At 39.1% G+C, this 26,954-nt stretch overlaps 1 protein-coding gene across 3 annotated transcripts in view; it reads right to left on the bottom strand.

The window, feature by feature from the left end:
• PPA2 (inorganic pyrophosphatase 2) overlaps window positions 1–26,954 on the bottom strand; it is a 105,999-nt gene that overhangs the window by 5,906 nt on the left and 73,139 nt on the right. For all 3 annotated transcript variants that reach the window (XM_008267534.4, XM_070047783.2, XM_089302987.1), the window contains 3 exons: window positions 24,019–24,146; window positions 21,709–21,794; window positions 12,209–12,278 (listed from right to left, as the gene is read on the bottom strand). In XM_008267534.4, coding sequence (XP_008265756.1) covers window positions 12,209–12,278; window positions 21,709–21,794; window positions 24,019–24,146 — 284 coding nt within the window. The remainder of the gene's footprint in view (window positions 1–12,208; window positions 12,279–21,708; window positions 21,795–24,018; window positions 24,147–26,954) is intronic.

Genomic DNA, 26,954 nt, shown 5'->3' with positions numbered 1-26,954 from the left:
ATAAACAGAGACAGACAGACAGACAGACACACACACACACACAGAGAGAGAGAGAGAGAGAGAGAGAGAGAGAGAACCTTTCACTCCTAAAATGTTTGCCATGGCTGGGGCTCTATCAAGATGACGCCAGGCGCCTGAAACTCCATCCAGGTCTCTCCACCGCCTTCCTAGGTGCATTAGCAGGGGGCTGGACTGAAGTGGAGCAACTGAGACTTGAAATGGCACTGTCTGGGATGCCGGTGTTGCAGGTGGTGGCTTAACCCACTGCAGCAATGTCACCACCCCCACCTCCAATTTTTACGTCTTCTTGCTTTCAGTGAAGCAGGTCCTTGAACAGTTTTCATCATTTTGCTCTGTTCTTCAAGAGGATAGCTACAGTGGAACGGGCCAAGCAATAACCTCTGGTTTCCCACATAGTAGTGTTTAATCCTCTTTAATTTCCAATCCAATCTGTTCAGTTCCCCACACATAAAGAATGCTTAGCCATGATTGGTTCTTTTTTTTTTTTTTTTTTTAATTTTTTGACAGGCAGAGTGGATAGCGAGAGAGAGAGACAGAGAGAAAGGTCTTCCTTTGCCGTTGGGTCACCCTCCAATGGCCGCCGCGGCTGGCGCACTGCGCTGATCCAATGGCAGGAGCCAGGTGCTTCTCCTGGTCTCCCATGGGGTGCAGGGCCCAAGTGCTTGGGCCATCCTCCACTGCACGCCCTGGCCACAGCAGAGAGCTGGCCTGGAAGAGGGGCAACTGGGACAGAATCCAGCGCCCCGACCGGGACTAGAACCTGGTGTGCCAGCACTGCAAGGCAGAGGATTAGCCTAGTGAGCCGCGGCACTGGCCCATGATTGGTTCTAAAGATGGTAAAACTTAAATCTGGGTGCAACAGTAACACTGCAACATAAAAATTATATGAGAGTATTTTAAGAAGCTCATGAAAAACGGATTTAAAAATAAGTTCATTTTCGTACAAAAATTTCATGTTTTTTTGAATGAACTTATCTTTTATGAACTTACTTTTTACATTTGATGATATGTGGATATTATATGATATTTGACATGATATATGGATATTCAATTCCATTTCACACAAACATTTTATTTTTTTTATTTGTTAAAGATTTATTTATTTGAAAGGCAGAGTTATGGGGGGACAGGAGAAGAAAGAGGAAAAGAGAGAGAGAGCAAGAGGGAGGGAGGGGGGGAGGGAGGGAGGGAGAGGGAGAGGGAGAGGGAGAGGGAGAGAGAAAGAATGAATCAATCTTCCATCTACTAGTTCACCCAAATGGCTGCAGTGGCCAGGGCTGGGCCAATCTGAAGTCAGGAGCCAGCAGCCTCCTCCAGGTCTCCCACATAGGTTTTTGTTTGTTTATTTTTAAAAGATGTGCTTGCTTATTTTGCTTATTTTTTAAAATTATTTATTGGAAAGGCAAAGAGACAGATATATATATATATATATGTATGTATGAGATATATATATATATATATATATGAGAGAGAGAGAGAGAGAGAGAGAGAGAGAGAGAGAGAGAGAGAGTGTCTTTTATTTGCTGGCCCATAATCCAAAAGCCTACAAGAACCAGGGCTGGGTTAGGAACTCAGTCTGGGCTCCAGAACCCCAGAAGCACATAACTCAATCTCAGTTTCCCACATGGATAGCAGGGACCAATTATTTGAGCCATTACCTGCTGCCTTCTGGGGTACACATTAAAATTAAGATGGAATTGGAAGTGCAGCCAGGACTTGAACCCAGGTAATCTGACAAATTATGTGGGTATCCCAAGCCATATCTTAATCACTGTTTCTAAGTTTGTTAAAAAATTAGCTGTTTTACTCTCTTGCACAGGTTGTACCTGAACATGTCCCAAACCCAACTCTGGCCCTCAGGAGTCACTGTCATTACTTTCCTATTTTAAGAAAACTGAGAAGGGACTTTTTTTTAGAGGAAAGGTTTATTGTGGGGGAACCCTGATGGGTTGGGGGGAGAGGGCAAGAGGGGACGAAGGACTTTTGATTACTTATTTCTATCCTTCCAAGAAAAATTCTCCACAGACCAATGTTTATTTTCTCCTAAGAATTCTGTCTCCTCTTCCCCTCTCTACCTAAAATACTGCTCATGAAATGTCATACGTTTAATTTCTTTCAAACAAATCCTGTGTTTATATTGCCAAAGTATTCCTCATTCTTTTATCAACAAAAGAAATCTAACTCAGGCCTCTGCCCTATTAATAAACTGTATTTGAAATTAAAATGAGCTATTCATACAATTGCTCCTTTCTTAAGTAGCTCTCTTTCAAGTAACTCCACTAGGTCCTGGACAAGCATTTGCACTTGCAAGCTACATTTGTTCAACTAAACAAACATGACACGTTAAACCAATATCAACTGTCCTGCTGACTATGTGACTCAAGAATCGATACTCTGCCATTTTACTATGAAAATGTTTGAAAACAAAGGGAAGACAAGTTTGCAGATTTCTTGTTCAGGTGAGCAGGATGTTAGCTGAATTTCCTTGGACCCTGTCTTCCTACCTTATGTTTCCACTGTTCATTAGGTTGCTACTCTATATTCATTTTACATTAACAACTCCCTTTTGATTCTTAAAAAAATCAATAAAATATGAGAATGACCAATTCTTAAGATTTGAAAGTATTTTATGTTCATGAAAGTTAAATTTACTTCTTTAAGAATAGGTTTATATGGCCAGTAGTTAACAGAATGACCTTATGCTTATTTACTTTGTCTATCTTCCAGCAGCAATGCAGGGCTTAGCTATCAAGAGGCAGAAAAGGGAAAGCACAATGGAAAAATAAACTGACTAGAACCAGACACTGATTTATCCAGAAAAGACATTATTTTAAAATCTTCCATAATGAATACCATTAAAAAATCCTCATTCTAAGTCATAAATAAAATAAACACGTATGGCATAAACACTGCAGTGACATCATTGGAAAATGACCATCAAAGAACAATTCTGCTTTAAAGGAAACACAGACCTGCTTGACAGAGATGTAACTTTTTTAAATGAGTGCCCACAGAAGCCTCTTGCTTAGGCAGTCTAAAGGGCCAAAGCCAGCCCGGCAGGAGGGTGCACCAGCTGGACTGACTTCAGCTTCATTCTGAGCTGGCTTGATTTTAACAATCAGAAGTGAAGGCTTGCCATCTTTCTGGCATGTGCAAGGAACTGTTATCGTCATGCCACCAGCAGAGCTCTAAACACATGCCTAAGCCCAAAGGAACCCATTTGAGGAGCATGCCATTACCAGTCTTATGTAAAACCCCTGCTAGAGTCATCACTTTCCTATGTGTAACTATTTTTATTAGCTGGTATTTTTCTATTAGAACACACATCCACTAAGTGTACAGTTGCAGGCTAGCAAATCTATTGATTCATCTTATTGTGGGCCTCAGGAAAAATGAAATATGGCTTTAGTGTACTCATTTTCATGTGCCATTGTTCTTGAATGATAACTATGCCTCAGACTCATGTGAGATACTCTTGTAGATGGATCCACCTCAAGCCCTTCATTCACCTGGACTCCCCTTTCAATGTCTATATGAATGCATTTGGGGGAAGACATGACACAGATGGTCAAACTATGTATCAAGGTTAACAACTGTTGGGATGCATCGTCTGGCCTTGGTCTCTCCTGAATGCTCTCCTCTATATACTTCAGCTAAGAAGTCTGGACAGCAAATGGAAAACAACCATCCACATTTTTATACAACACTGTGGATGTTATTACTTTATTGAAGAAATAAAAACTACCAAGTGTAGTAAACATCACTATCACAGCTACAGGTAAGGGAACTCCATCCATAAAGACCCAAATCCAAAGTCAGAATGAAGCCGCTGTGACTTCTTGGGGAGGCACCTGTTTGCTTGGTTTTATATACCTTTAACCACTCAGGACTTTACCCACCACTAGTATGAGCTGCAGGTTCCTGGTATCATGAATTGGACTCCTAAAACTAAGCATGAGTGTAGTTACTTGTCTTGGCCTGAATTCTAGATTTTAAGAGTTTTAAATTTCAGGAGCTACCAGGGTGTGTACAGAGAAGGGTCAGAGGCAATTCTGGGAACTTTCAATGATGAGTAAGGTTCTCTCCCTCAGTTCTACAAGTCCCAAGTTGGTGTGTAGAATCTTACTAAGTTTACACACTTTTTCAGTAAAATGAGGACAGTTACCAAACATTAGAGAGCTTTATAAATGATCTTATTCACACCTCCCCCAACTTTACAGGATGCTTCAAAAAGCACAAAGAAAGTGCTTAAATACAGGATGTGGGAGAATTTTGGGGAAAATGATTTCCAGATGAGAAGAGTGGTTAAACTACCTTCCTTTAACTCTTGGCTTTCTCCCTTCCCTTCTTCCCATTTAAGTTTATGAAAATAGGACAAATTTTTGTATTTAGAATAGTTTAAATCAATAAGGTTGAATTTCCCCACTAATAATAGAATGAGCAAACTCATGAACAAGTGACACCTCAACCCTGGAATCATTCAGAAAGAAACTGGGAAGGGGAGGCATTATGGTACAGTGGGTTAAGCACCCATTCAGGAGACCAGTATCCCATTAGGGAGTCCTTGCAACTAAGTGCAGCTTCTACTTCCTATCTAGCTTTCTGTTATGTGCACCGTGGAGGGTAGCACATGATGGCTCCACATGGGAGACCTGGATGGAATTCCAGGCTCCTGGCTTCAGCCTGGCCCAACCTTGACAGTTGTGAGCATTTGGAGAGTAAACCAGTGGCTAAAAGAGAGCTCTTTTTCTGCCTTTCAAATAAATAAAAACAAATAAATAAACAAAGATGCTGGAACCAAAAAGATTTCTCTCTGTGTAGTTAATCTAACTAGCAACACTAATAAACAATTTTTACTGAGTACTTTCAAGCTGAACATTTTAGCTGGATTATCTCATTCAATTCTCCACAAAGAAGTCCAATAAGAAAAACGCTATTTTTACTATCAGTCTCATTTTATAAAGAATCCAACATGTAGATAAGCTTAAAATTTGTCTCAGGTTATGAATAAGAGCTGATATTTGTACTAGACAGTCTGACTCCTGAAAAAAAATTTAAAAAAAGGCCTCATTACACTAGTGACATGAAATAAACTACATATATTTAACAGTTTGTTTTGACACACTCATACTCATGAAATTATTGTGATAATGAAGATACTACACATTTACCTCAACCACTAAAAGCCCCTGTAGAAAGGATGTTAAGTCATTCCTTTCTGGTTGTCCCCCAGTCACTCTAAATGTTTTTCATGTTAGTTTATTTTTCTTAAAGTCTTATATAAATGGTATTATATAATATGCATAAAATGTATTTTTCACTAAATATATTTTTTGAAATTCAGCCAATTTGTAATACATGAGGGCATTTCAAAAACTTAATGGAAAATGGAATTAAAATATAAACTCAGTGGACAGCACTGTGGTGCAGTGCGTTAGTCTACTACTTCTAACATCTGAACCCCATATCAGAGTACTAGTTCATGTCCTGGCTACCCTGCTTCTGACCCAGCTTCTTACTAATGTGTTAGGGAGGCAATGTGGGAGCTCTGGATGGAGTGCCTGGCTCCTGGCTTCAGACTGGCCCAGGACTGGCTATCGTGGCTATGTGGGGACTGAACCAGCAGACACAAACTCTGTCATTCCCTGTTACTCTGCCTTTTAAACAAACAACTAAATCTCAAAGGTATACACACACACACACACACACACACACACACATCTATTTTGGCCAACAATGATTTTGAAATCCATGCAGTTTTTTCATAATAAACAATTTTCATGAACTTTTTGATCCCTTGTACACATGAATCCCTGATCTGAAATGCTTGGAATTAGAAGTGCTTCAGGTTCTCCAAATTTTAGAATATTAGGACAGATTTACCTGACTGAGCATCCTAATCCAAAAATCCAAAATCTGAAACTTCATCATCTTCTTTTAAAAAGAAGATTATTTATTCATTTATTTGAAAGGTAGAGTTTCAGAGAGAGAGAGAGAGAGAAAAATCTTCTATCTGTGGGCTCACTCCCCAGATGACCACGATGGCCATGGCTGAGCCAGGCCAAAGCCAGAAGCCAGGAGATCTTCATCTTCCACATGTGTGCAGGACCTGAAAACACCTGAGCCATCTTCCACTGCTTTTCCACGTTGCATTAGCAGGTAGCTGGATCGGAAGTGGAACAGCTGGGACACCAACTGGTGCCCGTATGGGTGGCTGGCATTGCAGTTAGCGACCCTCCCCACTGTGCCACAATGCTGGCCCCATGGAACATCTTAAGCATCATGATTTCCATGCATTCTGATTTCAGATTAAGATGTTCAGTCAAAAACTTCAGATTTGGTTTCATTAATCTACATATCTATATCATCACCATAGTCTCTTTACAACTGAAGTCTTTCAATTTACCAAAAATAAAAATTTACTTATTTCCCTTCCTTCTCAGAGGCAACCAAAATGGTGAAACAAGTGTTCATTCTTCTGGTGTGGCTAAAATGTGAACATCACATCTGTTTGTAGCAATTAAACATATATGGTATTGCTTTGTTTTAAAACCTACAAATTGGTACATCCTATATGTATCCTGTTTCAAACTACATTTCAACCCAACATTACACTTTCAGGTTTTTTATCCATGAATAGTCATACAGTTTGAACTCACATACTCAACCTGGGACATAACAATATAGAAACATACTAGTTTATTTACTCAGTCTACTATCAGTTTATCCAGTTTCCAATTTCCCATGTCTTATTTTATAAACATGCGTATTAGCATCTCTATAAGCTATACGACTAGAAGGGTGATTTCTGAACAGTGAGTTATCTCCAACTTTACTAGAAATTCTTTAATGCTCTTCAAAGCAGTTCTAACAACTTATAACTCTCCCCAAAACCTGCAACAGCCAGTCTCCCATGTAGCTGGCTGGTACCCAAGTACAAAGTTCTTGAGTCATCATCACCTGCAGCCTCCCACAGTGCACATTAACACTAAGCTGGATGAGAAGCAGAGGAGCCATGGGGCTGGCACTGTAGTGTAGCAGACAGAGCCACCACCTGTGATGCCAGGATCTCATATAGGTGCTGATTTGTATCCTGGCTCCTCCACTTCCCATCCAGCTCTCTGCTAATGGCCTAGTAAAAGCAGGGGAAAACAGCCCAAGTGTTTGAGTCCCTGCCACCCATGTAGGAAATCTGGAAGAAGCTCCTGGCTCTTGGGTTCGGACTGGCCCTGCCTTTGCTGTTGTGGCCATCTGGGAAGTGAAGCAGTTAAAGGAAGGTCTGTCTCTCCCTCTCTCTCTGTAAACTGTCTTAAAGAAATAAACAAATCTGTGAAAAAAATGCAGAGCAGCCAAGACTGTATCAGGCACCCTGACACCGGAGGCAAGAGTCCCAAGTGTACCTGCAGCATGAAACATGTGCCCCTATAGTGTCTTATTTTGATCTCACTGAATACTAGTGAGATAAAGCAAATTTTCGCTTGTTTAGTGATGACTTATGTTTCCTCTCTTGCAAGTTGTTCATATTGTTTACACATTTCTACTGGGTTCTTTTTCTTGTGATTTGACATTAGTTTAATTCAAGGTTCATTCTGTGAATCTGGTGAAAGCCCCATAGTAGTAAACTAAGATGGCAAAGGCAGGCTCATGGCTAATTGAAAGGCATTACTGGTACATGAGGGCACAATAATTTGAAATGTGAACTTCTGATACCTACAAAGGCTTCTGCCCACCTGTGCTGAATAATTCCTTGTTGATGAAAGAAAATCACAGCTGCAGTGACACTGCTGGGGCTGGGCCAGGCCAAAGACAGGAGCCTGGTACTCCATCCAGGTCTCCCATGTGAGTGCAGGGACCCAAGCACTCAGGTCTTCTGCTGCTGCTTTCCCAGGCACATTAGCAGGGAGCTGGATTGGAAGTGGAGCAGCCAGGACTCCATCTGGCACCCACATGGGATGGTGGCATTGCAGGCAGTAGCTTAACCAATGCACCACAGTACAGGATCCCTTACTAGTGCTTTGATCAATATATGTTTACCGAATATATACTTCTAATAACAATTCTATTAAACAATCAGAAGTTTAGTCTATTTCTTTCCTATGTATATTTTTAAAATACCCATTTACAAAACCAGTTACTATAACCTAAATTCTCACCCAATCAAGTCATTTATAAAATGAAAACAGTTACTATCTGGCCTTGTTTTGACCACACTTCAGACTCATATTCAAATATTTCAGAGTGGTTGCAAAGAGATGAAATACCAAGCCAAAAAGCTTTTACTAAAAGTAATTTCATTATTACAAGTTGATAATGTCTTTGTGAGAAACTGTTAACCAATTTGGACTCAAAGAACCCCAAGTAACTAATGAGGCAGCTAATCAGGCAGTTCTTTGAATTACAAATAGTTAATAATAAAAATCAGCATATGTTAAGTTTCATTCAGTTATTTCTCGAAACTGAATTTCTGCTGGGGTATTCTCAGTGAAAAAGTTGGGCCAGTGTTGTGGTGCAGCTGGTAAACCACTGCCTGTGATGCTGGCATACCACATGGGTGTCCCAGCTGTTCCACTTCTGATTCAGCTCCCTGCTAATGGCCTGGGAAAGCAGTGGAAGATGGCCCAAGTGCTTGAACCCCTGCCACCCACATGGCAGACCTAGATGAAGCTCCTGGCTCCAGGCTTTGGCCTGGCCCAGCACTGGCTGATAACAGCCATCCAGGGAGTGAACCAGCAGATGAAAGATCTTTCTCTTTGTAACTCCTTCAGATAAAGGTTTATTTTATTTATTTTAAAGAATTACAGAAAGAGGTACAGCCAGAGAAAGAGAGGGAGAGAGGGAGAGAGGGAGAGAGAGAGAGGTCTTCCATCCGCTGGTTCACTCCCCAAATGATCGCTGAGCTGATCCGAAGCCAGGAGCCAGTAGCTTCTTCCATGTCTCCCACACAGGTGCAGGAGCCTAAGGTGTTGGGCCATCTTCTACTGCTTTCCCAGGCCATAACAGAGAGCTGGATCAGAAGTGAAGCAGCCAGGACTCGAACTGGCACCCATATGGGATGCCGGTGCTGCAGGCTGCAACTTTAACCTGCTGCGCCACAGCACCGGCCCCAGATAAATAAATCTTTAAATCATGCAGTTTTAAAAATTTATATAAAGAGAAAAAATTTCATGTATTACATATGTACAGTTTTAAGAGCATAATGATAGTTCCCACCCAACCCTCGTTCCCTCCCTGACACTCTCCTTCCTTTCTTACTATTATTTTTTAAATTTGTACTCTGATATATCTCCAATTTACTTTATAATCACAAGCTTAACTCTCCACTAAATAAAGAACAACAATTAGTAAGAATTCAACTGTTCCTCAAGAGTATAAACAAGGGCTAAAAACAATAAGCAAATCTCAAAATGTCAATATTGCATACCCATGTTACATTTTTTTCCTGGTACTCTATATATTAGTTACCACAAATCAGAATAAACATGCTATTATCTTCTGGGGACTGGCTTACTTTACTAAGCATATGGGTCTCTAATTGAATCCATTTCATTGCAAAAGATAGGATTTTATTCTTTTATATGACTAAGTAGTATTCCATATTCTTTATCCACTCATCAGTTGATGGGCCTCTGGGTGGATTCCATATCTTAGCTATTGTGAATTGAAATGCTATAAACATGGAGGTACAGGTAATTCTTTCACAGGCTAATTTTATTTCGTTTGAGTAAATTCCCTGGAGTGGGATGGCAGAGTCATATGGGAAATCACATGACACTATGAAGCTTCTACATTGCAAAGGAAGCACTCAACTAAGTGAACAGGCAACCAACAAAATGGGAGCAAATATTTACAAACCTAAGAAACTGATAAAGGATTAATATCCAGGATACATAAGGAGCTCAAGAAATTTGAAAAAACAAAACAAGCATTCCAGTTAAGAAATGGGCTAAGGATAGATCAGGCATTTTTCAAAGGATGAAATACAAATGGCCAATAGATACATGAAAAGATGATTAGCATCACTAGCCATGAGAGAAATGCAAATCAAAATCGCAATGAGGTTTCATCTTATCCCAGTTAGAATGGCTATCATTCAAAAATAAAATAAATAGCAAACGCTGGTGAGGATGTAGGGAAAAAGGTACCCTAATATAATGTTGTTGAGTATGTAAATTAGTATAACCATTATGGAAGAAAGTATGGAGATTCCTCAGAAATCTGAATATAGATCTACCATGTACTCCATGTTTATAGCAGCTCAATCAAAATAGCTAAGATGAGGAATCAACCCAGATATCCATCAACTGATGACTAGATAAAGAAAATGTGGTATATATACATGACAGAATATTACTTAGCCATAAAAAGAATGAAATCCTGACATGTGCAACAAAATGGATGCAAGTGGAGATGATTATGCTAAGTGCAATAAGCCAGAGCCAGAAAGAAAAATATCACATTTTCTCTTATTTGTGGAAGCTTATAGAGAGGATAAAAAAGTTATTTGGATGTTGGATCACTTGGTATATAGTTATAAATGCTTCACCAAATCATATCATGTAAATGACAATATACGGTTTCACTTGTTAAAAAAAAAAAAAAAAAAGAAAGAAATGGAGAGCAGGGAACAATGAGGACTCAGGGTACCAGCAATGCTTTGTTCTTAATTTGGCTGTTAGTAATAACTTAATGTCCTGTATACTTCAATGCATTTCTTGATATGTATAATTTATTTTAATGAAACATTTTTAAGAAAAAAAGTAATAAATTACCTAGTGAAAACCAAGTTCAGAATAAAATCTATAGATACATAAATCTGTAATGTGGGGAAAATAAAGTAATACTGAGACCTTACTTGAGGGCTTCCCTACATCTTCCTGACCTCCCTGTGGCCCGTTCTCACCGGCGTGGCCAGAGTGTCAGTCAGTTCCTTTGCTTAGAATGCTCCAATGGTGCCCCATCTCAGCCACAGTAAAACACGCTATCCTTCATTAGACTTCACAGAATCTTCATAATTTGTCTTCCTTCAGATCTCCTTCCTTTTTCCTCCACACTTCTATCAGTCACTATGGTCTCCTTAATGTTTCCTACATATGACAGGCATCCTCTTGGGACAGTAGCCTTGAGTGCTCTTCCTTCAGAATACTTACTTGGCTTACTACCTTATCTTCTACAAACCTCGTCTTTTCTCTCAGTCCTTTTTCAGTGAGGTTATCCCTGACACCATTTTAGTAACTACCACTCCCATCCCACCCCTGGCACTGAATTCTCTCTTGAAAAAGAAATAAAAAAATCTCTTTTTTACTTACATATTTATTATGTATCTCTAAAGCTAAAATGAGAGCTACACAAGGGAAGAAGTTTCTGTGTCTTTTTTTACATACTGCATCCCTAGCACCTAGATCATACCACTTTGCAGGCACTAATTAAACAGCTGATGGATTAATGAGAAAAAAAAAAACTAACAAATTAGTAACAGCCATAATGGACAACTAACATTTAGAAATATTTTATTTGTTCCTAAAGATCTAAATTCACTAATTCCTATCTCACAATTAGTTCTTAAAAAGTCCTAATTTATAAAAAGGATTTTAAGCTTATGATCCCTCTTGAACATGCTAGCAATATTACTTGATTATCTGAATATGACTTTTCTTTTATATTGTTCTCCAAATTAAGCACTGATTTACTAATAAATTCAGTTAGCTTCTGTGCAGCATTATCACTGAGGCATGTAACAATCCAGGGATATTTTCTTAGAACAGATAAGGAAAGCTTATGACAGAGCTAAACTAAATGGAGTCTCATCGCTTTCATTTTTCTTGATCCAAAATGCATCTATACCAACAGCCAGTTCCAAGCTAGACACAGGATGACAGATCAGGATAACACCAAGGAGTGCAAATGTGTATAAACAGAAATAAACAGGTGATGTTAGGAAACACAGCATCACATGAAATATGATGGTTAATGGTTAATGTATTTTAAAATAGAATTTAAAAAATCAAAAGGCTTTAATGTTTTTGGTTTAAATTCCTTGAATAAAAGAAAAAGTATATTTCAATGTTATTTTTAATTTTATATTTCCCAAAAGAACCTGACACATTTCACTACTAGCTAGTTAAGAATTTCTGTTGGATTCCCATGATATTTGTAAGATTAAGAGATGCCCTGGACACTTGTCCCTTACCGATTCAACGAATGATCTTGCTTCCTCTTGAGTGCAAAGGAAAGGGCTATCACACACCTGCACGTTTGTGCTGGCAAGGAAAAGAAAACAGTATTACACAGGATGAAAAAGGAACAAAAGGAAACAACTTCAAATACTTCACATTGGCAGTATAATTTCAGTCAGTGAACAAGGGAATAAATGATATAAACTAGCACAACTAAAACTACACATACATTCTTACAGGTAAAGTTACAAATACAGAATATATCACAGCATTGCATTCATCAGAATGAAAAAAAATTTAATGATACTATACAAATTCTAATAATTTCCTGATCTAAGTACGCTTCACCTTCAATGAAGAAAAGACGAAACAATTTTGAGCCACAGTAGGTGACTATACGATTATTTCCTTTTAAGTGAGGTGATGAGGATCATAAATGATTCCCGAAAGATGCTGTGGAATCTCTTTCTTAGCGCAAATTATATGAATCTGAAGAGTCTGTTTTCTTGGAAGTCGAAAAAAGGCAGTGCAAAGTGTAACAGCTTCTTCCCTGATTAGTGAAGTCTGATGCCTTTCCTGTATGTCCACAAGCATGCCACACCAGACATATTACCTACCTCCTAACTCAAAGCAAAAGCAGCATCCTTCTCAATCATATGAAGACTGTTTTTTTTTTTTTAATTTTGTTAAAGTGGGGTGTGGGGAGCAACTCGGACTAGACTAAGTTACTGGAAGTAAGACTTATTCTATGCATCTGCTCTCCCACAATATGGCGCTGAGAAGGGAGAAACAGCTTCTACACAGCTGCCTCCAGTTCAACCAATAAACTGCAGGACCTGCTCCTGATTGGAGGAGAGCAGCGTACTCGACATTGTGGGTAGCAGAGTTGGGATTGGTGGAAAAGGACTATAAAGGAGGAGAGAGACAACATGCACCAGGAACATCTAAGGGGAACAGCTATCTGAAGGAACACCTGTGCAGCCCCCGAGAGAGCCGGCCGGCGGTGTGCCGCTCCCCTGCGGAAGTGGGGAAAGTGGCCAGGGGGAACCGCCCTTCCACGGAGGTGGAAGGGACAGTAGCCAACCCGGGAAGAACCAGCAGCAAACCCGGGGAGGGCCGAGCAGACGAAAGAACAGCGCAGGGTCCTGTGTCGTTCCTCCACGAAGACGGGGAGCGACAGTGGGGGGCCAGCACAGTAGGTAAAGCCAAAGACTGCGACACTGGCATTCCATATAGGCACCGGTTTGAGTCCTAGCTGGTCTACTTCCCATCTAGCTCCCTGCTGATGGCCTGGGAAAAGCTGCAGAAGATGGCCCAAATGTTTGGGCTCCTGTCACCCATGTGGGAGATTCTGAAAAACCCCTTGGCACCTGGCTTTGGCCTGGCTCTGCCTTGGCCATTGCAGCCATCTGGGGAGTGAACCAGCAGATGAAAGATCTCTCTTTCTCTCTCCCTCCCTCCATAACTCCGACTTTCAAAAAAAAAAAAAAAAATCTTAAAAAAAAAACCTGATCAAAGAAAATAGCAAATTAAATGGATATAGAAAAAGATATTAGAGAAGGGAGTTAAACTCAAATTAACATTTTAATTGAAGAAAAAAGTGATTAACAGATCCCTACAGGAGACAAACAGTAGGTGAAACAGAAATGTACATATATTCTCCTTCAAAGGGACCTAAGTGTACTTATCTTCTCGATAATTTTGTGAAATAAGTTAGAGTATCTGTGGTATTTTTTTCATTTTTGGCATGAATAAAATCTGGTTAAAGTTAGCGTTATCACCTTGAAGAGTACAACTTATCTGTGTTCTCTAGTGCTCATGTTTAAGCTGAAAACTGAAAAAGGCAGGCTCATGTAAATCTGATGTTTCCCTAATGAAAAGTCAAAACTAAATTTAAAAAGATTCCAGCAAAAGAATTAGAAACTGCAAAGTCTGAACTGCAGTCCTGCAAAGAAAATGTGGAATATACTGAGTATGCTCCATACAATGCTTTGAAGATTTTAACTGAATCAGAGTAAAATATGCCTTGGAAATTCTGGGAAAATGACAGTGAGACAGCAGAGAGGTTTTCTTTAACAGAGCTGCCACATAAAATATAGATCATCCAATTACATTTTAATTTCAGATAAACAAGAAATCTTTTAGTTTAAGTAGGCTAAAAATATTAAAAGGGATGTTTATGCAAAATCTTTTCCTGAAATTTAAATTTAACTGGTATGCTGTATTTTCTTCTGTTAAATCTGATTATACTTTCTAAAGTAATCTTCTTCTTCCCAAACAAAATGAAACCGTAAACATGAATATTAGGAAAAAATGAAAATATTAAGGCCAGCACTGTAAATCTTAAAAACACTGAATAATTAAAAAGAAACCCTAAAATAAAGCATCTTGACAAGTAACCAGTAGAAACCTGTAGTAAAGCCAACTTCCTCTGCTATATTTTTTACATTTAATAAATTATTAGTATGGCTGATTCAAGAATGAAATAAAAGGCACATCCAAATGGACTTTAGAAATTCTTTTATGACACACCAATACAAAGGATAAACATTTACATAGTCCCTTGTTACTATTTCTCAAATAGTAACAATAGCTTTCACTAGAATTTTATTAGCTAAAATAGAGTGCCAACTTCCTCACTGACATCCTTTTAGTTAACAGATTATGCCAGTTTGTGAGAGACTACGTGCATGTGTAGAAACGTGTGTGAAGCTTCAAAAAGTTAATGGAAAAGGGAATTAAGAAATAAGTTCATTTTCATGCAAACAATTTTTAAATCTGTACATTCTACTTTTAGTAATGGGGATTTTCTATGAACTTTTTGAATCATATGTATATTTTCCTTTCTAGGATTTCATGAAGGGATTTGTACTATCAGTGTTCCAGGGTATAATAAAAGGCATGTTACCAAGAAATGTTTCATTTTCTCTTAACTGGTCCTCATGTAAACATAGTTGTTTAACACTGATTCCTATTTGTTTATTAATTTAAAAAATTACAAGTCAGGGACTTTTCTAGATGCTAGGGATAAAATACTGAACCATGGAGTCCTTATGAAGTTTATAATCTCTAAGATTATTTTTAGCTTTCCAACTATGACTATGGCAGTGTAATCAAGAATAATCAAGAGAAGCAGTGTAAACACTTAAAGGAGAGATGACCAAGGATTTGTTGCCAACTATGAATGAGATTAAAAAAACTAAAGAAAAATGTGCTGCTTTCCCTTTCATAAAGATACCAACTGTTTTTATCTAAATTTGTAAATGTTATTTAGCTCAAACAACATTGTATAACCTGGTTAACCAAAATATGCAGACATGACAATAGTGCAAATGATCAACAATACCAAAATGACTTCTACAAAAAAATTACATTTAAAAATAATAAAAAAGCCTATTAAAGATGGATAACAGATCAAAATAACTAAATAAAAACAGAAAATTATCTGAAAATAATAAACAGATACATAAAAGGGGAAATTTCTTCAAGTGGATCTCAAATCAGATAAAGGCCCATACTCACTAGAATCTTCAAAGAAATGATACAGATTTGTCAAACCTTTTTTCATTCTAAAGTGAAGTACTAAAGATAAAGGAAAGAGAAGAGATATGCAAAGATATAAGAAGACAGTGACTTTGGACCAAATCTTTTAGTGTTTATAAGCAGAAAGTAAGGATACACAAAGCTAAAATAACTGAAGCTACCAATAAAAGCGCCAGATTCAATACACCTTACTCTAGGAATACAAAAGGAAACAATTTTAAGAGCTAAATAACTTGGCCAGCACGGCGGCTCACTAGGCTAACCCTCTGCCTGCAGCACTGGCACCCCGGGGTTCTATTCCTGGTTGGGGCGCCATTTCTGTCCCAGTTTCTCCTCTTCCAGTCCAGCTCTCTGCTGTGGCCCGGGAAGGCAGTGGAGGATGGCCCAAGTGCTTGGGCCCTGCATCCACATAGGGAGACCAGGAGAAGCACCTGGCTCCTGGCTTCGGATCGGCGCAGTGTGCTGGCTGCAGCGCGCTGGCTGCAGCGGCCATTGGAGGGTGAACCAACGGAAAAGGAAGACCTTTCTCTCTCTCTCACTGTCCACTCTGCCTGTCAAAATAAATAAATAAATAAATAAATAAATAAATAAATAAATAATTTAAAAAAAAGTGAACATCCCTTTCATTGAATTTCCCATTAAAAAAAAAAAAATCCAACAGAACATCTCAGTTCTACGCAGATATGAGAGCAGCAATGATAGGAGAGTTCAGAAGAAATGAAACTGTGCCAAGGTGATGTCCCAACTGTTCCTGGAAGAATGGGCAGATGTTCATGGAGGAAAGACAATGGACAGAAGGGGATCATGAGGCTGCAAAAGTGGGTCTGGAAATATTTTTAGATAAAAGAAAATTTGGATTAAATCCCATAATCAAAGAAAAACACAGAGATTTCTAAGCATAAAAGTTACATAACCACATTTGTACTTTTGAAAGATAATTCTGAAAAGTACTATATAGAAATATATTAAACAGGAGACTGACTCTCAGCAATTTAAGGAAATGATAAATAGCTGAAATAAAGTAGTTTTTATAACTAGAAGAACATTCAAGAATCAATAAAGATATGAAAAATCCAAGGACAGGTGAATGAAAATAATGTACACTGACATAACACATATACACTTATGATGTACATTACTATATATAATAAATATGTAAATAGGGGCTGGCGCCGTGGCTCACATGGCTAATCCTCCGCCTGCAGCACCGGCATCCCATGTGAGCGCCGGGTTCTAGTCCTGGCTGCCCCTCTTCCAGGCCAGCTCTCTGCTGTGGCCAGGGAGTGCAGTGGAGGATGGCCCAAGTCCTTGGGCCCTGCACCTGCATGGGAGACCAGGAGAAGCACCTGGCTCCTGGCTTCGGATCTGCGCAGCGCACCAGCCGTGGCGCCATTTGGGGAGTGAACCAACAGAGGGAGGACCTTTCTCTCTGTCTCTCTCTCTCACTGTCTGTAATTCTACCTGTGAAATAAATAAATAAAAAAAATCTTTAAAAAAAAATTCATCAAAAATAAGGTAGATAAACTGTGGGTGAAGAAAGGGTGAGAGGGGTTGCAGTTTAGCTCAAATGTCAGAAAAATTATCCTACAATAAGGTTTATAAAGTTTTTTGTTTTTTTAAAGAGAACAGAAATAATAAAGTACTGTTAAAAGACTATACAATTTTCAGAATAATGCTAAACAGTGGAAAAAAACAGTAACAACCAAAATAACTTACTGGGAGAAAGAATTAATCAAAGCAAGAAAGAATTTAATAAATGCAGTAATCCTGAGAACAGAAGAGCAACCACTTGGATTAAAAAAGGTCAAAATAAGAGGGTACTCCAAAAAGTTCCTGGAAAATGGAATTAAAAGATAAAGTTTATTTTCCAGGCAAAAAAAATCTGAAAAATCATGTAATTTTTCATGAACTTTTTAAAGACCTTATGTCTACATGGATTTCAAAATTTCTTGCACTAAAATAATTTAACTTCATTTTCTAAAATTTTTTTGAAAGTATCCCTGTATTTATTTAGCTGTAGAATACTATTCAATAATTTACTCTAACATATTTATTGCATAGTTACTGCAAGCCACATATTAGGAATATAAAGATGAATAAGGCAGTTTTACTCATCTATTCTTGAGAAACTTCTATTCTGAAGGACACAAATTCACAAATCAAGGACTTAGTAACCAGTAAATGCAATGACAGAAAAACGGCACACAAGGAACACAGAGCACACCAGCACCAAATCGAGAACACAACTATCATGAGGGAGTACTTTCTAGAGAGGCTAAGTATAAAAGACGAGTAAGCTAGCAGTTATCCAGTTCAACAAATGAGAAAATAATCACGGCCGTGGAAACAGAATGAGCGATGGTCTAGAGATCAAGAAGAGTACCATGTCTGGAGGAGTGCCAGGTGGTTTTAAGTAGGTGAACATCAATAAGAGATAAGAAGCGATTGTAAATGAGGCTAGAAGGGTAACAGATGCCAAATCTTAGACAGCCCGGGCTGCTTTTCAAATGAGAAGAAATTTGGATTCTATGGTTCTTAAGCTGAGAGACTCATGAGACCCATGCAGGGACCTTGTCATGTGCATATTAGACTCTACTCTTCAGAGATCCCAATACAGCAGGTTTGAAGAAGAGGACAATGCACCTGAGTTGTGCAACAATTTCCCCTGGTATTTCGGATGTATCTACACTGAGAGAATGGTTGTAATAAACAGTACTGTGCTAAACTGGAGTCAACTGGGGAAACAGGTTAGAAACGAGGGTTGGAGGAGGGCTTGCAATTTATTGACAGCATACTTTAGGAAACTAAGAGAAACAATTAATTACATGAAGGCAAAAGAAATAATGCATAATTCACATTGAAAATTGTTCATGGAAAAAATGTACAAAAATGAGTTAAAATTCCAAAGTTTGTCTTCAAATTATTTAGATGCATACACTTTACATCATGAAAATTTTAAGCTAAAAAACTATTATTTTGTTGCAAAAAAATGTACAGGAGGTAACAGAATACAGTTATTCAGAGAGTAGGTTTGGAATCTGGGTTTAAAAATCTTGACTTTGCCCTGCACTTAAATCCCTAGGTAAATGCTCCACCTGTGACGCTGGCACTCTATATGGGCACCAGTTCTAGTCCCGGCTGCTCCTCTTCCAATCCAGCTCTCTGCTATGGCCTGGGATAGCCGTAGAAGATGGCTCAAGTGCTTGGGTCCCTGCACCTGCACAGGAGACCAGGAGGAAGCTCTTGGCCTCAGATGGGTGCAGCTCCAGGCATTGTGGCCATTTGCAGAGTGAACCAAAGGAAGGAAGACCTTTCTCTGTCTCTCCTTCTCACTGTCTCTAACTCTCGCTCTCAAATAAATAAATAAAATCTTAAAAAAAAAAATCTCTATGTGGCTTTAATTCCTTCATGTATAAAATGGAAACAACAGGTATGTTACAGGGTTCTTAACTGCAGAACACAAATAACACTGTCAGAAGCTACAACACAGAGTACAGAGTTCAATAAACATCAACTCTCACTGTTAATGCAGTCTTTCCCATTAGGTAGAAGGCTATGGCAAAATGACTCAATAATGAATCCACAGACAAGGAATATCAAGCTGGACATAAGGTAGGCAAAAGATAGTTTCCAGTTCTGTAGTTGGAAGCCTGGAAGACACTCAAGTCTGCAAGGATTGTATAAGCCTTATAGAAAGCAAGACTAGGAAGAAAAATAAGGTAGCAAATAGCAAGCAAATACCTCATCAGACAACTAGAGAACCCTTTTAGTCTGGAGGGTGTCATCGCACTGATGCCTAACTTATAGAACATAAAGAATATTTCAGTCTATCATTACTAGGACATCAGACCAGAAGGCTTTCAATTATATCCACATTTGATGTTAATTCTATTATTTAAATGAGAAACAATTGCCTAAATTTTCAGAGTATGCTAAACAGAGTGCACTACATAAAATGTAAGGGAAAAAGAGAGGAGATGATCAGGGAGTTGACAGTGTTTCTTTAGCTTACATCAGAAATGAATCTGGGGCTACCATTGTGGTGTACCTTTGTGGCATAACCTCAATGCTGCCATCCCGCATGAGCTCTGGTTCCTGTCTCAGCTGCTCCACTTCTGATCCAGCTCCCTGCCAATAGCCTGGGAAAGCAGTAGAAGACAGCCCAACTGCTTGAGCTCCTGCTATCCATGTGAGAATCCTGGAGAAGCCACTGGCTTTCAACCTGGCCCAGCCCTGGCCATTGTAGTCATTTGGGAAGTGAACTAGCAGGTGGAAGATCTGTCTGTCTCTACCTCTCTCTGTAGCTCTGTTTTTCAATTAACTAAATAAATCTATTTTCTTTTTAACAAAATGACTCTGAAGCTACAATACTCAAATATTTGTGTTGGGGACAAGATGAATAAACCTTGGTAACTTGGATAAAATATTCACTGAGATTAAACAATTCTTTAAAAAATTCTTTAATTGTTTTATTTGAAAGAAAGAGAGGAAGAGGAAAGGAGGAAGGGAAGAAGGTAGCAAGGGGAAGGGAGAGGAGATTGACTGATTGCTTATCTACTGATTTGTTCCCTTGCAAATATCCCAAACAACCAGGGCTAGATCAGGCTGAAGCCGGGTGCCTAGAACTCAATCTGCATTTCTCAAGTGAGTGGCAAGGACCAAAGTCCTGAAGCAGAGATGGCTTGTTGCCTCCCAGCAAGAAATCAGCAGAAAGCTGGAAAGTAGAGGTGAGACTTGAACCCGGGTACTCTGATATAGGATGTAGGAATTCGAAGTGGTGTCTTAACCACTGAGCCAAAGGCCTGCCCCAAAATTAAATAACTCTTTATTCAACCTGACAATTTCCTTAATGTCACTCTTGATTCTGGGACTACGCTCAGAGAAGGCAGGGAGTCTACTGTATTCACAGGAATATCCCTAATACCAGCACAGTACTTGGGAGTAGGCCCTTAATCAGTGTTTGCTCAAAGTGTGAATGGCTTCTCAGTTTCTCCTAACTTGGGAAAGTGGGAAAGCAAAGGGAAGTGTCCCACTGTTGTTGTGTTTTTGCTTTCTAAAGTCAGATTTACCAAGTCTGTTGTATCTTTTCTCAAACCTGTTTATCTCAGTTGAACTTGTTATAATTACTAAAAATTCAAGTAGTAATTATGTTTGCTGACGAAAGGAGTGGGGAGAACTGTTTCTGTGAACACTAAATAGGCTACAACTACTGAGGTTGTACAAAATGCTGAGACCCTAAAAAGCCTCAATAAAGATGAATTACTACAAAAACTTGAGATCAAATTAGGTGTGGGTGACTGAAATGGATTAGAAAAAAAAAGTACCCACCCCCCAACCCCAGCTAATATATAAAGGTTTTAAATTGTAAGGAGCATGAGGGTTACCGGACCTTTATTTTCCATTCTATATTATGTCAGAATATAAGTGTATGTAGAAAATTGGTATGGAATCTATACTTACAAGATCTTAGCTGTATATCCAAAAGTTGGTTAATAAACATACAAATGTTTTAAATGAAAATGTTCGAGTTATATATCTTACTGTTGTTTGATTCCTCATAATCAATGATCCACATCATGTTGGTAAGAAGGTTTTTTACAGTTCTTAGCAAGAACTAAAGTGCCAGTTACTAGATAAATAACCAAATGTTATTTACTTCCATGTGGAAAATTACTTCTTTTTACTTAATTCTGGCACATATTGCAAAGTATTACAACTAAATGCCTGGTAATTTGTCAGTACCCTCTCTAAACTATTAATCCATTGAGAAAACCAACCAATTCCTAGTTTCATAGCACCTAACATTCAGTAATGCCCACTGAATAGGCACACCCTAAATATTTTTTAAATAAAAAACAAGCAAAATAAAAATTGTAATCCCATTTTTTAAAAAACAGATCAGAGCAGTATATGGATTAATATTAATTAGTTGTAAATTAACATTACTTAGAGAGAAAAGACAAATTCTTACCAATTTATTGCCCCTCCATCACATTTCTTCATGAGCAATGCCTTCCAGTGATCATGAGTAGACTTAATAACTTCAAGAGCAAAAGCCTAGTTGCAAACCAAAAAAAGACACAGCAATTATACTATCAGACTAACACAGAATTAATCTCATCATGCCACTTAACTGTTAAATGTATGAGCTCTGAGGTAGGGGCCAGCACTGTGCCTTACTTGGTTAATCCTCTGCCTGTAGTGCCGGCATCCCATATGGGTGCCGGGTTCTAGTCCCAGTTGCTCCTCTTCCAGTAAAGCTCTCTGCTGTGGCATGGGAAGGCAGTGGAGGATGGCCCAAGTGCTTGGGCCCCTGCACCCGCATGGGAGACCAAGAGGGGGCACCTGGCTCCTGGCTTCGGATTGGTGAAGTTCTGGCCATAGCAGCCAATTTGGGGGGTGAACCAGTGGAAGGAAGACCTTTGTCTCTGTCTCTGTCTCTCTCATTGTCTAACTCTATCTGCCAAATAAATAAATAAAAAATGTATGAGCTCTGAGGTCAAACTCACTCAAGTATAAATTCTGGCTTCCTTATTATTTACCAGCTTGTGACTTTGGGAAAGTTACATAACCTCACTTAGCCTCAATTTCTCCACCTGTAAAATGGGAAGGGGTGGGAATATCTATATCATGGCTGGCAAACTAGGGCCACTGGGACAGATCCAGACTGCTACCTGTTTTTGGCTTATGCTGCTTTATAGTGCAACAATGGCAGAGTTGAGTAGTTACACAACAGAAATCACATGGCATGCAAAGCCTAAAATAATTGCTATTTGACTTTATAGAAAAAATCATCTTCCAATCTCTAATCTAAATGATAGAGTTGTTGAAAAAGTAAACAAGAAGTGATACATTAAGAGCTCAGCCTGTCATCTGATTTGTAAGTAAGAATGCACCTATTTCATCACCACCAAAACTTCAAGATGTCTAACTGTAAAGTAATCTTGGAATACTCAAGTGTTGAAGTAGTAAACTTTAGCATTTTCTGGACTTGGGGCCGGTGCTGTGGTATAGTGGGAAAAACCACTGCCTGCAGTGCCTGCATACCATATGGGTGCCAGTTTGAGTACCAGCCATGCCACTTCTGTTCCAGCTCTCTGCTATGGCCTGGGAAAGCTACAGAGGATGGCCCAAGTCCTTGGGCCCCTGCATTGGCATGGGGGACCTGCAAGAAGCTCCTGATGAGCTCAGCTCTGGCTGCTGTAGTCATGTGGGGAGTGAACCAGTGGATGGAAGACCCCTCTCTCTGTCTCTCCTTCTCTCTCTATAACTCTGCCTTTCAAACAAAATAAATAAATCTTTAAAAAATATTTTCAGGACATTTTCTTTGTAATAGTTCACAAGGTATCCAAGAAGTATGATCAATAACAGACACACTTCTTGCTAGACACACATAAAGGAACACATTTCTAAGGAAAACTTGCTCTGTTAGTCGAAAGCAGACAATTCTTTAGAAGTTTTTTCCAGAATGCTGCTTATTTTCCATAGGAAGAAACCTTACTTATTAACTAATTCATATTAGTTACTTTCTCCTATAATGACAACTAAACCTATTATAATGAGGAGTGAATACTTGGAAAGGGAGTTCCTACATAACATTAAAGGTAACTTTTGCTTCCAAAAGAGATGGTAGGGTTTTACTTCACATACAATGTGCAAAGCTGAACTCATCACAAAATTCTTTCACTGTTGCACATAGACAAATTTTTGAAAACACTTATCAGATTTGTTGAATCACTTAGAACCCCTAAAATTATTAAGAATGATTTATGGGGCTGGCGCCGCGGCTCACTAGGCTAATCCTCCGCCTTACGGTGCCAGCACACCGGGTTCTAGTCCTGGTCGGGGCGCCGGATTCTGTCCTGGTTGCCCCTCTTCCAGGCCAGCTCTCTGCTGTGGCCCGGGAGTGCAGTGGAGGATGGCCGAGGTGCTTGGGCCCTGCACCCCGTGGGAGACCAGGATAAGTACCTGGTTCCTGCCATCGGATCAGCGCGGTGCGCCGGCCACAACGCGCCAGCCATGGCAGCCATTGGAGGGTGAACCAACGGCAAAGGAAGACCTTTCTCTCTGTCTGTCTCTCTCTCACTGTCCACTCTGCCTGTCAAAAAATAAAAATAAATAAAAATAAAAGAATGATTTATGTTCTGAACAATGTAAGTCCATAAAAAGCTCTACTTTTATCATGCTATATATAGACATTCATAGAAGAAATTCTCCAAGTAAAACAACGATTGTATAAATATTAGGAGGTACATTCAAAAATAAAGGTTATCATTGTCACCTTGTTTCTGAATTCTCCATTAAAAGCAAACTGGTTTTCTGGTTTTCCATCTGGTACTTTATAAAACTTAAACCAGTTAAGAGTAGCTTCCAGGTATCCAGGTTTGAACTTCTTAACATCATCAATATCTGTAAGTGAAGAAACAAAGTTTTGTTAAAAAAACAAAATGCTGGTAGTGGTACAAAAGAGAAGGATAGACCAAAGGAACAGAATGGAAACACCAGAAATCAATCCAAGCATCTACAGCCAGCTTATATTTGACAAAGGAGCTAAAATCAATCCCTGGGGAAAAGACAGTCTCTCTCTCTCTCTCTCTCTCTCTCTCTCTCTCTCTCTCTCTTCAACAAATGGTGCTGCGAAAACTGTCTTTCCACGTGCAGAAGTATGAAACTAGACCTTTACCTTACACCTTACACAAGAATCCACTCAAAATGGATTAAAGACCTAAATCTATGACCCAACACCATCAAATTATAGGAGAACATTGGAGAAACCCTGAATGACATTGGCATAGGCAAAGAATTCTTGGAAAAGACCCCAGAGGCACAAGCAATCAAAGCCAAAATTAACAAATGGGATGACATCAAATTGAGAAGCTTCTATACTGCAAAAGAAACACTCAGCAAAGTGAAGAGACAACTGATAGAATAGAAGAAATTATTTGAAAACTATTCCACTGATAAAGGATTGATAACCAGAATATATAAAGAGATCAAGAAACTCAACAACAAAGCAAACAACCCAGTCAAGAAATGGGCAAAGGACTTAAACTGACATTTTTCAAAAGAGAAAATCCAAATGGCCAACAGACGCATGAAAAAATGTTCAGGATCACTAGCTGTCAGGGAAATACAAATTAAAACCACAATGAGGTTTTACCTCACCCCAGTTAGAATGGCTTTCATACAGAAATCAAAAACAACAAATGCTGGCGAGGATGTGGGAAAAAATGTACTCTAATCCACTGTTGGTGGGAATGTAAACTGGTAGAGCCACTATGGAAGACAGTATGGAGATACCTCAGAAATCTGAATATAGACCTACCATATGACCCACCATCCCACTCCTGGGAATTTACTGAAGGGAAATGAAATCAGCATATGAAAGAGTTATCTGCACCCCCATGTTTATTGCAGCTCAATTCACAATAGCTAAGACATGGAATCAACCCAAATGTCTGTCAACTGAAGACTAGATAAAGAAATTATGGGATAGGTACACTATGGAATACTACACAGCGGTAAAAAAAAATGAAATCTGGTCATTTACAACAAAATGGACGAATCTAGAAAACATCATAGTTAGTGAAATAAGCCAGTCCCAAAGAGACAAATAGTGCATGTTCTACCTGACCTGTGATAACAGAGCACTTAAAAGGCAATCTCTATAGGTGAAATTCACACTTTGAGAAGTAATGACTTGAACAGCCCTTATATTGACTGTTGAGGAACAGTTTTTTTTAAACTATTTGTTGAACTCTTTAATTAACATAGAGCTAAACATATGCGTATAAAGTCAATGAAAACAGAATCTCAGTAAAAAGTAAGCGTGGGAATAAGAGAGGGAGGAGGAAGAGGGGCTGGGAGTATGGGTGGGAGGGTGGGCACAGTGGGAAGTATCACCCTGAAGTGGTTCCTGAAACGGTAATTATGAAGTATATGAAGTTTTAACTGTTTATTTGGGGAGAAAAAATAATTAAAAAACTTAATAATGTAAAAAAGCCCACCAAAATCAAAATGCATTTTATTTAGGGTAGAGCTTTAGACTGAGAGAGGCAGAAAGCAAGGGGCCAAGTCAAACCAGCAGCATAACTGACTACGCTAACTAGCTGTAAACATGTTGGCATGTACCATGTCATTCCCAGACTCCTGTGTTTCCATATGTAAAATATGATTTCTTTGTTCAATAAACATTTGCTGAGCACCTTCAGAAGATGTGTTAGTTTCTGTCAACATGCTCAGAGGTCTAACTAAGGAAACAAATAAAAGGCAAAGTGCAAAGAGGTTCTACCAGATACCCATAAGGAATGGCAACAATACCTGAGACAGTGAAAGGCATCAGCATGAAAGTGGGAGGAATAACATCAATCACTCAAGAGCCAAAAACAGGGGCAAGTACTTGGTGTAGGGGTTAACATACCATTTGGGATGGCCACAGCCCATACTGGAGTGCATTAGTTGAGTCCATTCCAGATTCCAGCTTTGTGTTAATGTGTACTCTGGGAAGCAGCAAGTGATAGCTCAAGTAGTTGGGTCCCTTCCACCCACATGGGAGGCCAGAATTACATTCCGATCTCCCTGCTATGGCCTGGCCCATTCCAGCTGTTGTGAGCATCAGAGGAGTGAATTACTGAATGGGAGCTTTTTGTCTTTCTGCCCCTTAAATAAGTAAGTAAAGCAAAAGATAGAAAGAACAGCATACATAAAGGCAATGGAGTGTGGCTGGTGCTGTGCAGCAGGTTAAGCAGCCACTAGCAGTGCCAGCATCCCATACAGGCACCAATTCGAGTCCTGGCTGCTCCACTTCCTATCCAGTTCCCTGCTAAAGTTCCTGGGAAAGCATCAGAAGATGGTCCAAGTCCCATGGCCCATGCCACCTATGTGGGAGACCCAGAAGAACCTCTTGGCTCCTGGCTCCAGACTCTAACCAATCGCAGCCCTGGCCATTGTGGCTATCTGGGGAATGAAGCAGCAGATGGAAGATTTCTCTCGGTCTCTCCTCTTTCTGTAATGCTTTGTTTTAAAATAAATAAATAAATCTTTAAAAAATTGTTAAAAATATAAAAGTAATGGAACGTATTTCAGAAAACACAAAGATGGTAAAAAATTGTTAAAAATATAAAAGTAATGGAACGTATTTCAGAAAACACAAAGATGGTTCTATATAGTGGGGACATCAGTATTAGGAAACAGTGGGAGGAGACACACAGAAAGGGC

Source organism: Oryctolagus cuniculus, chromosome 8, assembly GCF_051225735.1.
Source record: "Oryctolagus cuniculus isolate XC-2025 breed Fujian yellow rabbit chromosome 8, ASM5122573v1, whole genome shotgun sequence".
Taxonomy (NCBI): Eukaryota; Metazoa; Chordata; class Mammalia; order Lagomorpha; family Leporidae; genus Oryctolagus; species Oryctolagus cuniculus.
The sequence above is the reverse complement of the archived record's forward strand: the minus strand, read 5'-3'. Positions and strand labels throughout refer to the sequence as shown.